This window comes from Trachurus trachurus (assembly GCF_905171665.1).
Source record: "Trachurus trachurus genome assembly, chromosome: 10".
NCBI classification, from domain to species: Eukaryota; Metazoa; Chordata; class Actinopteri; order Carangiformes; family Carangidae; genus Trachurus; species Trachurus trachurus.
The window spans coordinates 27,030,077-27,045,344 of record NC_139894.1 but is presented as its reverse complement, the minus strand read 5'-3'; the positions used below and the strand labels follow the sequence as shown (position 1 = coordinate 27,045,344).

Here is a 15,268-nt window from a genome sequence, read left to right as displayed (position 1 = left end):
AACCTGCAAAGCTTCAGTTCAACTCTGGTAAAACAAGGTTGAAGCAGCCTTGCCCCGCCTCCGTATCCCTCTGCATCATGCTCTGTCTGTCTTCCTTGTTTCAATCTTCATATTGTGTTTTTCGTGTGTGTGCCTCTAACCTCAGGCATCTCGGAGGGCCATTAACCAATCCCTTTACTTTCAGACGGATGAAACACGGCCAGGACCATCGATATTATATGATTCATGCCTGTGGCTTAAGGTTCTAATATTTCCAGCAGCCCCTCTGTCTGGCAAAGCCACACTCACTATTTATCACCCCTATGCCTATGCTGCTGAGATAGGTGTTATACTGCAAAATATTGTTTTTAGGAGTGTGTGTGTCTGTGTGTTACACTGAGGGATACCACAAATCAAACCTCCACATTGCTTTGTCCTTGAGCAGGCTCCTAAAGCACTGAAGTAAGATGAAAACCGGCATCATTTCATCTGCTTTGAGTAAACACATGAATGAGTCATAGCTCGTCGCAGTTAGGGTCCTGGCAAATTATATATCGCTTTCTTCAGGACTAAGCAGTTTTTACTACGAGCATATTCTCCTTTGAAATTAGGGAACATCGTCGACACAGGAAAGAGGGAAAGCAAACTGTGGTATATAGAAGATTTGTAAAACGTCCAGCTTCAGGGTAATTGATAAAGACGTATAAAGGAATTTCTGAACTCTCATTCATGAGGAAACATATTGCTGGAAACCACCTGGATTCCCTTAATGATGAAGTACAGCAGGAGAGGCAGCTCACTGAAGAGGCTTTTTCTGTAGCCAGGCAAAGCGCTGCAGACTGCCTCAACTTTCCTTCACTTCTTTCATGGTTTTGTCACAATACGGTGACAGATTGTTGATATACAGTATATAAGGAAATAATGCCAGTAAATGACGACAGTGTGCTCTTATAATACTGGAAATATTGCTTTTAATTTAGAAGCTTCTGCAAACAGAAGCTGGAGTTATGTGATTAGAAAGCTGAGATTGTTTGGTTTCATAAATAAATTTAATTGCCCTGATGCATCCAGTGGTATTTGGTGATAAATAAACGTGAAATAAAATTAATGTGACGCTGCACCAGGGAACTCATACAGGTTATTAATGCGATGCTGCAAATCTCCTCCTTATTTTGACAAGTATATATGAATGCAATAGCTGCAGCAATAAGGTTCTATAACATTAACGCCAAGTCGTTGAGTAATTGACAACAAACATTAATGTCAAGTAACCCCTGATTAATGTCCACGCTACAGCCAGGCCATTTAAACTCCCCCATCTCCTCTCATCTGACTTGTGTCCCATCCAGAGGCCGGCTTCGAGCAGTTCCGTGTGGCAGAAAAGGCTCATGGGAGCTGGATGAAGCTCTACATGGAGGGAAACACCTCTGAGGTGCTGTCCAACATGGGGAAGAAAGTCTTGAAGCAGTACCTGGAGGCCCTGGCCGCCATGAGCTCAGCCCTGGGCAAACAGCTGGGCAAGTACGACATGTACTCCATGATCGCTGGCATGGTCTTTGTATTTCAGGTGAGCAGTTTGATGACATGTTGACTTTATGTGTCACAGGGTTAGAGAAAGATTTTAAAAATGTGTGAGAAGGACATGTTTTGTTATGTTTTTGTGGTCTGCGCCACATGAATTATCTTTACTGCATGACCTTTTTCAGTGGCATTATTCTTAAAGGGATAGTAGCATTTTTTTTAAAAGTGGGGTTGTATGATCTACAAATAGCCCCTAAGTACTTTAATTGCAGTAGAAGACTCTGCACTCCTCCCGTTAGCAACGCCAGCCCATAGCCCTGCCCAGAGATTTACAACATACATTGTTGTGAATGGACCCAAAGAAACTGCCTATTTTCGTGGCCTAAAAGAGGTTTTACCTGAAAAAAAAAATACAGTTCCATTGTTCGCTATAATATAATTTTTTCCAACTCCTCAAAGTGCAGGAAAAACACAGTTTTTATTTGGACTTAACCAACTGCTGATCGGCGGGCGCTAACCCTGGGCCGGAGGGATACGTAAGTTGGTTAGGTCCAAATAAAAACTGCGTTTTTCCTGCACTTTGAAGGGCTGGAAAAAATTATATTATAGCGAACAATGGAACTGTGTATTTTTTTTTCACATAAAACCTCTTTTAGGCCGCGAAAATAGGCCGTTTCTTTGGGTCCATTCACAACAATGTATGTTGTAAATCTCTGGGCAGGGCTATGGGCTGGCGTTGCTAACAGGAGGAGTGCAGAGAGTCTTCTACTGCAATTAAAGTACTTAGGGGCTATTTGTAGATCATACAACCCCACTTTAAAAAAAAATGCTACTATCCCTTTAAAGGGGTGGGAATAAAAAACAAAAAAAGTACATACTTCTTCCCACTCCTGTTTCAAACTTGTGAATGATTTGATGATGCTTGTATTATTATTTTTTTGTTTTATATATATGTGTATGTATGTACTATATATACATTTTTTTCTTTCATTTAGATATGTTCAAAATAAATTAATTCGAGGAGCTGTACGTAAGACTTTGGGAAAAACTGTTGGTGGCATTTCATCATCCAGGGCTACCGTAGCCACACGCTAACCTCTACCTGCTCCAGCTTTGCGGCTCTGGTCCTGGATGCTGAAATGCCAATGACTTAGTGATTGGTAGAGTGTGGTGGGTGGCGCAACAGACCAGAACACAAAATGAAAACATAAACATGATGATGCAATAAATATTTTTAAATGCGATTATTCTGGCTGTATACTATTGTTGTTGTTTAGATTGGTATTTGAAATTAACATCTGGTGACATTTTGGGTGATTTTACTGTATGATTACTTGCCAGACATTTCTTACATACAGCTCCTTTAACCACAGGAAGGACAATTGAAATATCCAGTGTTCACATATTGTTCAAGTCATGCTTCTCTCCCTCTCTCCTGGCCTTTAAGCTCCTGCTGCTCTTACTGCTGGCGATGCCCGAAGCCCTCAGTGGCGCTGCAGCCGTGGAGCTGCCGGTCCTCTCTGCCCTGCTCTCCCTGCCTTTCTACCTCTTGTGCCTGCTGCTCGCCTCAGTTCACGTCTTGGTCTGCACATCTGCCGAGAGCTCCTGTTACTTCTGCAGCCTCTCCTGGGGCCTCGTGTTCGCCGCCGTTGCCTTCTCCTCCATGATGTTTTGCATCCTGGTCTCCGTGGCAGCGCGCCGACTCTCCCCGGGGCCGAAGATTCACGGGAAGGTGAGCCTAAATATACCGCCCAAACAAACACAGGTAGAGATTGTAACAGATGTGTGCCCTCAGAGATGTGTCATTGTGTCGCCCATGCACAGGAAGCTGCGCGTGAAGCCTGAACGTGTTCATCGCTTCAGCTGCTCTGAGCTTTATAACACACTAGAATAATAAATGGTGAAGGGAAGAGATCTAATGTTCATGAATCCAACTATCTCTGGATGGAAACCTTACCCGCTGCTCTTAGGATGTTTTTTTTCTCTTATGTAATGATTTTTTACTTCCTAGCAGACAGTAAAGAAACATTATCCATGAGCTCAAAGGAATTTATTTTAGAGAAAATCTACTAAATCTACTGAGGCTCAGGGGGGAAGGTGCACTCTTGTCTGTTGTGCAGCCACTTTGTGATGTGGCAAAGTTAGGAAAGTCTTTACCAATGCAACTTTAAATCACTTGAATGTGTCTCTACTGTGAAACAAAGCACTGGGTAAAAGTTTTAGTAGATTTTCTTGGATGTGGGACAATTGAAGAATCACCTAAAACAAGTGATTCTTTTAGTCAACTTGATACTTTGGGCTTAATGTAAATCAATGAGGCAGTGTGGGACTATACTACACACACCTTGTTTCCACTGCTCCTCAGTTACCCTACCGCAACACACTGGAGAATTACACAGCAGTTTTAATGTTAAAATATTATCATGTTAAGTTAAAGTTAGTGTAAGATTCTTTTATCAGTCAATGCAGTGACTGTGTGAGTCAGGGAAAGGGAAGTAGGGCAGTGTTTGTCACAACTGCAGCGACTTAACTGTGAAATCCAACGATAAGACAAACTCCAGTCTGTTCTGCTGCAGGTTCACTCTGCGTCCACACAGTTCACAGGCTGCCATTGTTTTTTGTTTTTTAAAATTTCTAATCCATTAAAAACAGCTCACACCTCTGAAACACACTGCTGCTTTGATGAGCATAATCCATCACTTTAAATAGCATATGTTTTAAATTATTTTTAACACAACTTAATAACACCACAATCATTGCATTTATATCAGATGTTCCCGTCTGCCAGAATTGAATCTGTGCAGATGATTGTGTGTCTCTGGCAGGATGGCGTCTCCCCCACTGCAGCACAGAAAGTTTTGCTTTACCTTTTTAATGCCGGAGGAAGGTCACAACTGTGTGGTGCAGTGGAAAAGTAAAAAATAGGCCAACGAAACTCCACTATTACTGTCAATATGATAGCATTAGGAAAAAACTGAAACAGACGTTACACAGGAAGCTTTGTGGACAGTCGGGCTTAGCCAGCAGTCATATTTATGATAAATGTCAGTATTTAAGTATTGTCAGTTGTAAAACATACAGTACAATCAGCTAATTGATGTGAGTTTTTGAGAAAAGAGGCCACGTCATCTGTGTTGAAACCGCCGCCACGCTGCGCAAACAACCAGCTGATTAAACATGTCAGTAAACCAGCACACCGCTATTAAACCCACAAACCTGACTGACAAAGAGCTTTACCGAGCTGGACCTCAACAAATACCAGAAAATGTGGATTACTCTTCTAAATGTGGCCAGTCAGTCAGATACAGCAGCAGGACTAGTCCTTCAGAAGTTTGAAGCTTAATTGAGTCTGTAGTGTTTGTTCAGACCATCTTTTCAAATATAAATCCCTCCCTTTTTTTTTTGCTGCTCCTCTTTGCACATTGTAATTTATCTGCAAAGGTTACATCTCATTTCCCTCCTGGGAACTTTGAGAAAGTGCTGACACGTCCACAAAGTCCAAAGAAGTCCACTCGGACCATTAGGCTGGATGAAGAAGTAAACTTCCAGATCTATACACTGGAGCATGTGGAGGAAACACACGGGGCTGCGGCGGCTCTGTGACTCAGCCTTCCCCGAGAGCTGTGTGCAGTATTTGTCTTTGAGTTCAAATGTCACACAAATGTCACTGTCAGTGTTCAAACACTTCAAAGAGCAGTTAATGATTGGACTTGTAGAGAGAAGCACGTCTCCTCGTTCAGCAAGAAATTCCTGAGAGAGGGACAGAAAGCTGCTGCTCCGCTCATTAAGGTGAACAATGAAAAACACGCATGTACAAAGACATAGACTAAAACAATGAAAGCAAATTTATTATTTTCTGTTCATTTTGGCTGCAACTGACGATTGAGTTCATCCTTATTTAGGTTGTTTCCATTTTTATGAACTGACTAATTGTTTAATACATTTCAGAAAATTGGGGGGGGGGAATGAAATTTCTGGAAATTAAACCACACAAATTATTCAATGTGCAAATCCTCTGATTTTAGAAGCTGGAATCAGTGTTGCATGAAAATTATCTCATCCTTAATTTATTCATTCATTCATCTGTTAAAATAGTGGTGTTTCAGCATGGCTGTTGTGTTAATATATTATGTCAATTATGTCAAGAAAGCAACACACAGACAGGATTGTTTCTTAAATGCTTATGACTGGAAGAAAAAAAAACATCTGCAAGAAAAATCACTTAGCTGGATCCTGATTGGCTGCTGGCCCACAGTATAAATGATACAGGCTATAAAAGCTTGTAACTTATATATTTATGGATAATACGCTCCAGCTGTAACCTGTCCTCAGTCATAAAACCTGTTACTTAAATTCATCTTGTTCTGAGTTCAGATGCAGACTCAGTTTTTACTGGAACTTTAACTGGTCCTTGAGGCACCATATAAACTACAGCAGCGTTTCGCCTTACTTCTATTGACCTGTGTTTGATGTTGGAATCAGCTCTAAAATTGTATTGATTACTTTGAGAGGAATACATTGATTTGTCTCATCTGATACTGTAGGGAGTGCAGAGTGCAGTGCAGTGCCTGGTATCATCATGTCATGTTTTATATCTGCTTCCAGGAGCAGTGATTAAGCATTTACAATCATGGCCATAATCTTTTTCTCTGTAATAACCTGTGTGAGGAAATACAATTAGTGGACTGTGTAACCTTAAAGTCATGGCTGACAAACTCATTTTGATACCGCGATTAAACAATGAAGCTGTTTTATTGTTACACTGTATCAGTGCTGGTGATGAATTTGCAGGACAGATTTTTGTTACATCTGCTTTTGCAGATTTTGTGGCATCTTTCTGGACAGTTTTCAGCCACCATTCAATTTACTAAAGTGCCTTGAAAAAAGAGCTGGAGCGGCCGTTAAGGAGAGAGAAGCAGCGAAACACTGTGCAGCAGAGTCCTGACGTGAGAGAAGGAAGGTGTAAGAAATGAGCAGGAGTCAGGTACAGTGCTGTTAGATATATAATAATCACTTGGATCAGTTTGGATCTAAATGCAAAGCTGTGCCTGGTTTGGCTTGACAAATTACTGCATTATGGGTGGTATCCAAAATTTGTATTAGAAGTACTGTAGCCTGATTAGTTTCTCTGCTAGACGAAGTGAGGGCGAGTAACTGAAGATTAAACACACTCACCAACTCACCAGTGTGATTAGAATTCCAGTTGACTGAATTTTAATAACGTGAAGGTGAGAAGAAGCAGTAAAGTAGTAGTTTCTGTGGAGGAGGTTACAAGTGGGGGGATATTTGTGGGGGGTTTTTTTAGAAGAGAAACTGGAGAAAACAAAAAATGCAGAGAGCAAAAAGCTCATTGTGTCTATCTTGACTGTCGTGAGGAGCTTACTTAACTCTGTGGACAATGCATGAGTTTGATATGCTTTCTCCCTTTGCCTGAGTGAAACTAACTGTGTATCAAATGAGAAAGCTGGAGAGTCCTATTATAGCGGGCTGAGTCAGAACGACTGTTTCACAGCTGCATGATGGAGAGTCAGCTTCAGTGTCTGCCAGTCGAATAATCATAAATCACAGATCATACCCAAGATTGGTCGTAGAATTTCCAAAGGCATCACGACTGATTTGTCACTTTCATACTGCTTTGGCCTAAAATGATAGAAACGTAGTGTTTACTGGCATCAATGCAAAGTGATTTTAGATCAACAAAAAGTCATGATTGTGTTTTTCACCGTGTCGTGACGCAGACAGAGACATTGTGAACACATACAGCTTCAACTCTGGTTTTGATTGATTGATGTTTTCCTGTGCGTGCGTAATCCCCGAGGCTGTTTTAACCTTTTTAAGCTTTTCAAATCAACAGAAGGGTACAAACAAGCCGTCTTTTACTGTGCCAGGAGTAAATCAGCCCCTCGATAATTAAAGGTCCCATATTTTACACACATTTTACAAGTCACAGAAGTCCTGACAGCTCGTTTTATGGCTCAGTCTCTGAATACAAATGGTGGCTATTTCTCTGTGGGCTCGTGACTTTGATACTTTCACAGTGTTAATACAGAACCTGGTTTGTAATCAAAGACGCCATGGACATATTGCTTTTCTTAGGAATAGTTTGTTTTGGAAACATATCATTTATTGGCAGAGTTAGATGACCACTTGTGTTTGTCTGTTAAATACTGTACATGGCCAGCAGCTGATTACCTTAGTTTATGGGACAAAGACAGAAACAGGGGAAACGGCTAATCCACCTCATCCAAGCTCACTCATTAACACTTTATATCTTGTTTGGTCAGTCCATGCAAAAAAAGAAAAAAAACCTGAAAGTGCAAAGATGACAACTGACTATTTTGTTACATTCAGCAGACATGGTTCACAATATTAGACTTTTTTCTAGACGGTTTGTATGGACAAAGTATGTATATAATTTTGTTGTTGTTTTGAGTTGTAGTCTTCCAGACGCTGTCCTAGATAGAAAACTGTTACAACAGTTTCTCAAGGTGAATGAGTGGATTAACTCTTTTGACATCCTGTTTAGACAGGAGTCCAAGACTTAGTGACAGTGTTGTCAGCATAAGTATGGTGATTAATCAAGTTGTTTTGAGAAATCTGCTTTAGCAGGCATAAATCAAACTAAAGGGGACAAGTGAAGATAAAATAATTCCTGTCTTAACAAGTTGGACGTGAACCAGTTCAGAGCAGCAGCAGAGAGCCAAGCCTGGCTTTCAAACCTGGCCACCATTAAGAAATGATCAACTGTGTCAAAAGCAGTAAAAATATATATAATATAATAATAACAATAGTAGAATATAATATTTCACCTGAACAGTGTTGGTTCCAGTGTCATTTATGAGCCTAGAGTGTGTGTGTGTGTGTGTGTGTGTGTGTGTGTGTGTGTGTGTGTGTGTGTGTGTGTGTGTGTGTGTGTGTGTGTGTGTGTGTGTGTGTGTGTGTGTGTGTGTGTGTGTGTGTGTGTGTGTGTGTGTGTGTGTGTGTGTGTGTGTGTGTGTGTGTGTGTGTGTGTGTGTGTGTGTGTGTGTGTGTGTGTGTGTGTGAGAGAGAGAGTGTGAGAGAGAGTGTGAGAGAGAGTGTGAGAGAGAGTGTGAGAGAGAGTGTGAGAGAGAGTGTGAGAGAGAGTGTGAGAGAGAGAGTTAACCACAGGTGATCAGTTTTAATGAAAATCAGCCAATAATGATCAGCAGCTGATCAATAAGTGTATCCCTACTCTCCGGTCATTTACTCTGGATATTCTCTTATATTTGATTATTGGCAGTGGTAATCAGAGTCTGTGGTTTATTTGTGGGACATACTGTACAGTTTGTGAGTTTCCATGCCAATAGGGTGTTATTGATTCTATACAAATGAAAATGTTTCTGTAATTAATTCAGGAATGATTTGCGTCGTGCATTTCATCCGCGGCGAGACGACCCAACGAGTTTGCAAATGACTTATTCAGGGAGGAAAACAGTAGAATTTCTTCTTGAGAGATTTCACAATTTGACAACCACTGGAGGAGAGAAGGACTCGAGCAGGAAGCGACGGAGCTTGAAAAACATGTAACAGCTCCCTTTGGGCTACGACATGTTTGACATGTTTTATCTCCCAATCAAAGCAGGAGTAGCCCTACAGGACTCCAGTCCTCTTGTCAGTAACACCATGATGGCTCAGAGTTTTTAGTCACTGAATGAACAACCAAACGAAGGGCCTGATTCATTACCTGTCAAAAGCTTCAGCTACATCTAGATGATTCAGTGCCTTTGTGTTTGTTAGATAAAATCCTAGAACAACAACAACAACAGCTGGAGATTCTGAAAACAAGGGATCATGCAAACTTCTTGTTGAACTTGTATCATACCTTTACCTTTTGTCCAGTTCACCCAAACACCAGCATCAAATATTAAATGCCGTGCCGTGTTGTATAGCCTGTAGATTTGTAATGGAGAAAGAAGTATGCAACACTGCAGCCCCACGGTCAAACAACTATTCAGACACACATCGACGCCTGTAGCTTGTACGCTGTGCAGGCCACAGGCTGCGATGTGCGTCTAGATATTTGTTTGGCTAAAATATTGCTGCTGAACTAAGAGGCCGGCTGAACTTGACTTGAACTTGATTTGCATGGCAATGTGCTGTCAGCTTTGAATAAGTGGCAAACAAGACAGTGATTGGACAAACACCAATCTTAAGAATGTGACTTCACACAATTTATGAACGACAGCTCACGGCCACTGTCTGCAGTGCCGCGTCATGGCGTCTTTCCCTCAGCAGCAGGAGCCACAGGAGCTTTTCACTCATGTCTCTGGTGTGGACAGATATTCATCACTCAACACAAGCCAAGAACGAGCTGTGTGAGATCACAGAGCAGGTGTAAGTGGCTGCAGATTGCATTGTTTTATTATGAGGTACGTAGGTCATTTAATGAGAGTCGCACGATGAGTTTATCTCGGCATTGAAGTAGATTGCTATGAATCACCCAGGCAGCAGTTTGATCCAACAAATTACACCACTGAGTTGAACCACACACAACACATTTTGGACAATAAAATTGTAATTGCTGGTGGAGAAACAGCACAGAGGTGGGCGAGTTGGAAATAGGATGAGAGTCTAGTTTGGCCTGTGTGTTGTGCTAGTTGCATCTCATACAACATTTGTAAATAGCATCAAGTTAAATAGATTTGGCGATACAGGAAACCTGCTGCTAAGATTTGGACTTGCTCAGGGCTGTTATGTTTGAGTGCCATCTTAATGTGTCATGTTACAAAGCCCGAGAACAACTGGTCTTTGTTCATGAGATACCCAGCTCAGAAACAGATTGTTTTCCTGCCACTGTACCCACATGTAACTCATTTTGGACATCTTAACATTTTGGCAAATAAGCCTTTTGCAATAATCCCTACACTCCTACGAGTAGGTTGATATACTTTTGATTATTGGTGCATGTTGTTTTGAGATCCACGGGGCAGAGGCATGAGCTGCTCAGTGAACATAATGGAGGTGAACGGTACAGGTCCCCTGTCCCTCATCAAATACACAATCCAACAACTCCAAAATGCTCTCGTGGAGAAGTTGTGACCTGCACAGTCACCACACTATGAAATAATAACGTATAATTATGTAACATGACACATGAAGCAAATACTCAGAACTACTTTACGCTTTTGAAGTCACTCGCCCAGCAGCCGTCTGGAAAGTAGTCCCGGCTGCATTTGCCTCGAAAACAACTCTGTCTCATAATGTTACATGATTATTTCATAGTGTGGTGAATGTGCAGGTCACAACTTGTCCACGAGAGCGTTTTGGAGTTGTTGGATTGTGTATTTGATGAGTTTTGAGGGACAGGGGACCTGTACCATTCACCTCCATTGTTTTCACTGAGCAGCTGGCGTCTCTGCCCCGCAGATCTCAAAACAACATGCACCGATAACTAAAGGTAATGAACCTACCCCTGTGACTATAGGGATTATGGCAAAAGGCGAATTTGCTAAAATGTTTAACTATCCCTTCAATGTGTCTTGCTGTTTTAATGCATGTGCATGTTTTAATGCCTTTTACTCTCCTTTGTAGTCTCCAGTGGGGAGTGGCAGTAAGTGGTCGCTGTCGGAGCTGGACGTGCTGCTGCTGGCCGGCACCACCGGACACACTCTGAGCTTGGCCTCCAGCAGCTTCGTAGAGGAAGAGCACCAAACGTGGTACTTTATGCTCAACACCCTCTGCCTCGCCGTCTTTCAGGACGTCTGCCGCAAGTACTTCAGGGAGCAGAGGGGCTCAGGAGGAGAAGAGGAAGAAGAGTACATCCTTCCCTCCAAAGACTGCCGTCCCTCCACTCCCCCTAAGGCAGAGATTTACTCAGAGAAGTGGCTAGCATTAGCCACGCCGCCCTTTACTCTGGCCTGCTGCCGACTGCTGCGCTCCCTCAACCAGACCGGTGTGCAGTGGGCTCATCTTCCTGATGTTGGACATTGGCTGAACAGGTTGGTGTTTACCAGTCTTGTTACCATGCTGACCCTATTCTGAAATGCAAAAGCTGAGACATACAATAAAATTATTGATAACAGTGGAATACTGAAAAACATTTGATTTGAAATATTAATCGCTGTCACAATCCTCAAGAAAAGATTATTGATGAATTGGGTTAATTTCGATTGTGTGTGTCTTATTTAGATTTCTCCATTGATATTTTTATTGTGACACTCATATATATACTGTATACATAGTCATTTATTTCAACCTAACTAAGTTTCCCTTGTCAGTATTCATATATTCATTCAGTCTGTTTATTTCTACCAACTCCTGGGGGAAATATCTGGCTCTTTTTCAGTTTAACGCTTCACATACAAAGTGGGTTTATTGAAGGTTTTTTGCCTTTGATTTTTCTCAACGTTCTTGAGAGTAGTGACGTTTTAGGAGATAAAACCAAAACAATAAGCTGAAAGATGCTAAAAGCTCCATGGTCCAGTCAGGTCGAGCTGTAATTCTCATCTGTATTGTTGTTAATTCGCAAATATGGAGCATATTAAACTCAACAGGGCTAGCAATCCTAGCTAGGCAGCTGTGTTGGCTTGTGAACCTGAGTTGTTTTATTCGGCATCAAAGCACAGAGTGGGTGTTAACAGCAGCAGCTACCTGGTTGAGTCAGAATTACCTTGGCAGAGCCGTGACTCCTAAGATGTTCTCCAGGGGAAAGATGCGCCGCTGTTTGAATAACAAAAAGAACAATGTGTTTCTCTCTTTAGTATCTCTGAAGTCTGCGGAGTTCCTTATTAAACAACACAAAAGAGCAGGATATATAAAATGGATCTGAAAGTGGTATTTGATTCAAAGGCTGTTTAACATATGCATGGATCCCTTTGAGTCGACTGACTCCTTGTGTTTTTCTCTTGTTGCTCAAGACAAACATTTCAGTTCCATCTCCAACGCTGCTGCGGCTCCACAAACAGCCTCAGTATGTTGTTTGTTCTGTCAAACAATATAAACAGTACTGTTGTTGGCTGTAATGAACATGGGGCTTCTAGCAGAGCTGAGGACTATTAGTCTTGTGCTATAGTGTGTGTAGTATATTTTTCATTTTTATGTGGACATGCGGGAACATGTAGGTGACAGGACATTACAAAAACTCATTTTCCACAAAGCTGCAGATGAAGGAGAGAGGAGGGGGGGAAAACTGGTTTTGAAAAGTTGAAAGTTTTAGTGCAACATTGAATTGAACAGTCACTATTTTTAAGCAGTGATATTCAGTCGTCACTTGGGCATAAACTCATCATATAAAGGCAGAGATATGAATTTGTCTGAAGACAGGAGCCCCGGTGGACATGAACGCAGTCCAACGACAAGATGTTCAGTCTCCACCTACACAAAAGTGTCAGAGATCAATGCAATAAGTTCATTCCTGCTCTCGATGGAGTGTTGAAAGCCATTGTGGGAAATATAGGATCTCACCTCCTGAAGTAGCCATTGACAAGGTTGGTTGAGTGGCATACACATTGAAATTACACTTATTATTCACAATTATTACACAGACATGTTAAATTTGATAACAAAATAATTTGGTCCTCACAGACGGCGAATGCAAGGTGTAGGGTGGTCATACCAAACAAGCGTGTTCCTCTGACAGGGAAATATTCTAAGTGCTGTTTGCCAGCTGAGGAGCTGACAGGAGCCGCCACTTAGCATTCTTTTAAATGACTGAGAAGAGAAAGGCAAAACGGCCTCCTGTGATGGCTCAAACTGTAGAAAAACTGTGATTTCTCTGTAAAACTGTGACCAGTCTTGAGCCATTAATATTCTGTCAGGAGCACGGGGCAGAGGGATTATGGTTTGTTCTTTAACATGCATCACGTCGTGGAATAGAGATGTGGATTTTGACCTTTTCCCTGTCCAGCGCTGCCCTTTCTCTCCTACCTGCACTGCCTGTTGCTTGTATAATGAGATCTAGGTAGCGTTACGCCACGTCTTGTCTCAGAGTACCCGACTTCCAGTTCCTGTCTGATCCCGCTAACGGCTAAATACACAGCTTCTATTCAACTTTGATACGTCCTCTGAGGTCTTATTTCCTGTCTGTGCTCAGTGTGGTGTAATTTCACACTGTATTGCTTTAAAATCCAGTGAACAATTGAAGGTCCGTGACTCTTTAAAGTTTAAACTACTGCTGCTGGATATGACTGACAGTATTTTATCTCATCAAAATGTTCTCTGTTGCTCAGAAAAGACTCCACTTCAAGGTTCAAGCTGTCTTTTTTCTTTTGAATTATTGAAATGAAATCACGTAATACACTCTTACACCTTCTATATTTTAGACTGAAATAAGCAAATACATTGAAAACTGTTTACACAGATGTGTTAAATGTGAATGGATTTCACTTTTTTTTCCAGAAAGAGCCCTTTCATATCATAATGCCGTGTCTCTTCCATCTCTAATGTGTGTCTTCTGGCTTCTCTTTAGCTCCGAACACAAGACGGTTCTTTCGCTGCTGGCTGCTTTCTGTTTGGTCCTCATCTACCTCCTGGTTCAAAGACGCTGCTCATGGGTCTCCAAGGTAGCCCTCGCCCTCGGACTTCTGGGTGTCTACAGCTACCGGGCAGCTGTTGATAATGTCTTGTTTCCCTGGCAACACTCCGGTCCTACTATGTCCAAGTAAGTGTTTTATGAACCCCTGGACCACAATCTCTTTCTTCATAACACTTGGTAGATTGCCGTCTCCTGTTAGCGAGCTGATTTAAAGTGCTGGGGTTTGTGCTGTGATGCAGCCGAGTGTGCAGCCTCCGGTGCCGCACGTGTCATCTGGGACGAACGCTCAGACCCACGTCACGGTAACTGTGGTGACTAACAGCTGTACATTTTCTTTTACAATAAGTCTAAACCTAAAAACCACTCTAAGTCTCCCAAAATGAAATGAACAACATTTATTTTATTAGTGTTGATATAATCGACTGCAGTGGTATTGACAGGTCTTTTCTCCTCTAACACAAGTCCCTGACACGGCCGACAACCCCTCGCACTTCCCCTGTCGTCTGTACCTGATGAAAACAAGTCACACTTTCACAACACAGAGGAGCAGGCTGGGTAATTAGAATAGAGATTGAACAGGGAAAATGAAGAGGTAATATATCACCATGCAGAATATTGGCATAATCCTCCAGTAAATTTGCTTTTCATTTGTCTTGAAAATTAGTTGTTTCTTGTTTTTTTTTTTGCTGTTTTTGTTTTTTTAATTGAGGCTTTGTTTGCTAATGCAGAGCAGAGAAAAGAGAAAGCACATGGACGCAGACAGCACACTCTCCTCTGGGAGTCTCTACATGCGCAAAATACAGCACAGACTGGACAGTGAGTTTTTGAAATGAGAAATCTCAGCACCTGGGAGAGTGCTGACCAGCATCTAGAGCTTTCATCAGGTCCCAGCTATAAATGGTAAATGGACTGCACATAGCGCTTTTCTAGTCTTATTGACCACTCAGAGCACTCTACAAGAGAAGCCACAGTCACAGTCACATTCATACAGTTAATTTCCCCCGCTCTTAAAGACCTTTTTCTACCATAGACACACATTCACACAAAATTATATTTGTCCTTTACTTTGCTCTCTGATCAAATAGCTGCAAAAAACTAATGAAAGTTCCATCAGCCGGAGCTGTTGTGTTTATTGAGCGTCGATATGCCACATAAACATGATATTGCAGTTCTTAAAATGGTCCTCAGTTCCTCTTGGTGCCATTAATGGAAAAATCCGGTTGGATTTATTAAAACCTGTAAATGCAGTGAAACCATCAAGGTAAATTCCCTTGG

At 41.7% G+C, this 15,268-nt stretch overlaps 1 protein-coding gene across 2 annotated transcripts in view; it reads left to right on the top strand.

Moving 5' to 3' along the window:
• Window positions 1-15,268, top strand: part of pigg (phosphatidylinositol glycan anchor biosynthesis class G (EMM blood group)) — a 56,955-nt gene that overhangs the window by 22,507 nt on the left and 19,180 nt on the right. For both annotated transcript variants that reach the window (XM_083980471.1, XM_083980472.1), the window contains exons 7-10: window positions 1,329-1,546; window positions 2,948-3,232; window positions 11,053-11,459; window positions 13,928-14,119. In XM_083980471.1, the coding sequence (XP_083836597.1) occupies window positions 1,329-1,546; window positions 2,948-3,232; window positions 11,053-11,459; window positions 13,928-14,119 (1,102 nt within the window). The remainder of the gene's footprint in view (window positions 1-1,328; window positions 1,547-2,947; window positions 3,233-11,052; window positions 11,460-13,927; window positions 14,120-15,268) is intronic.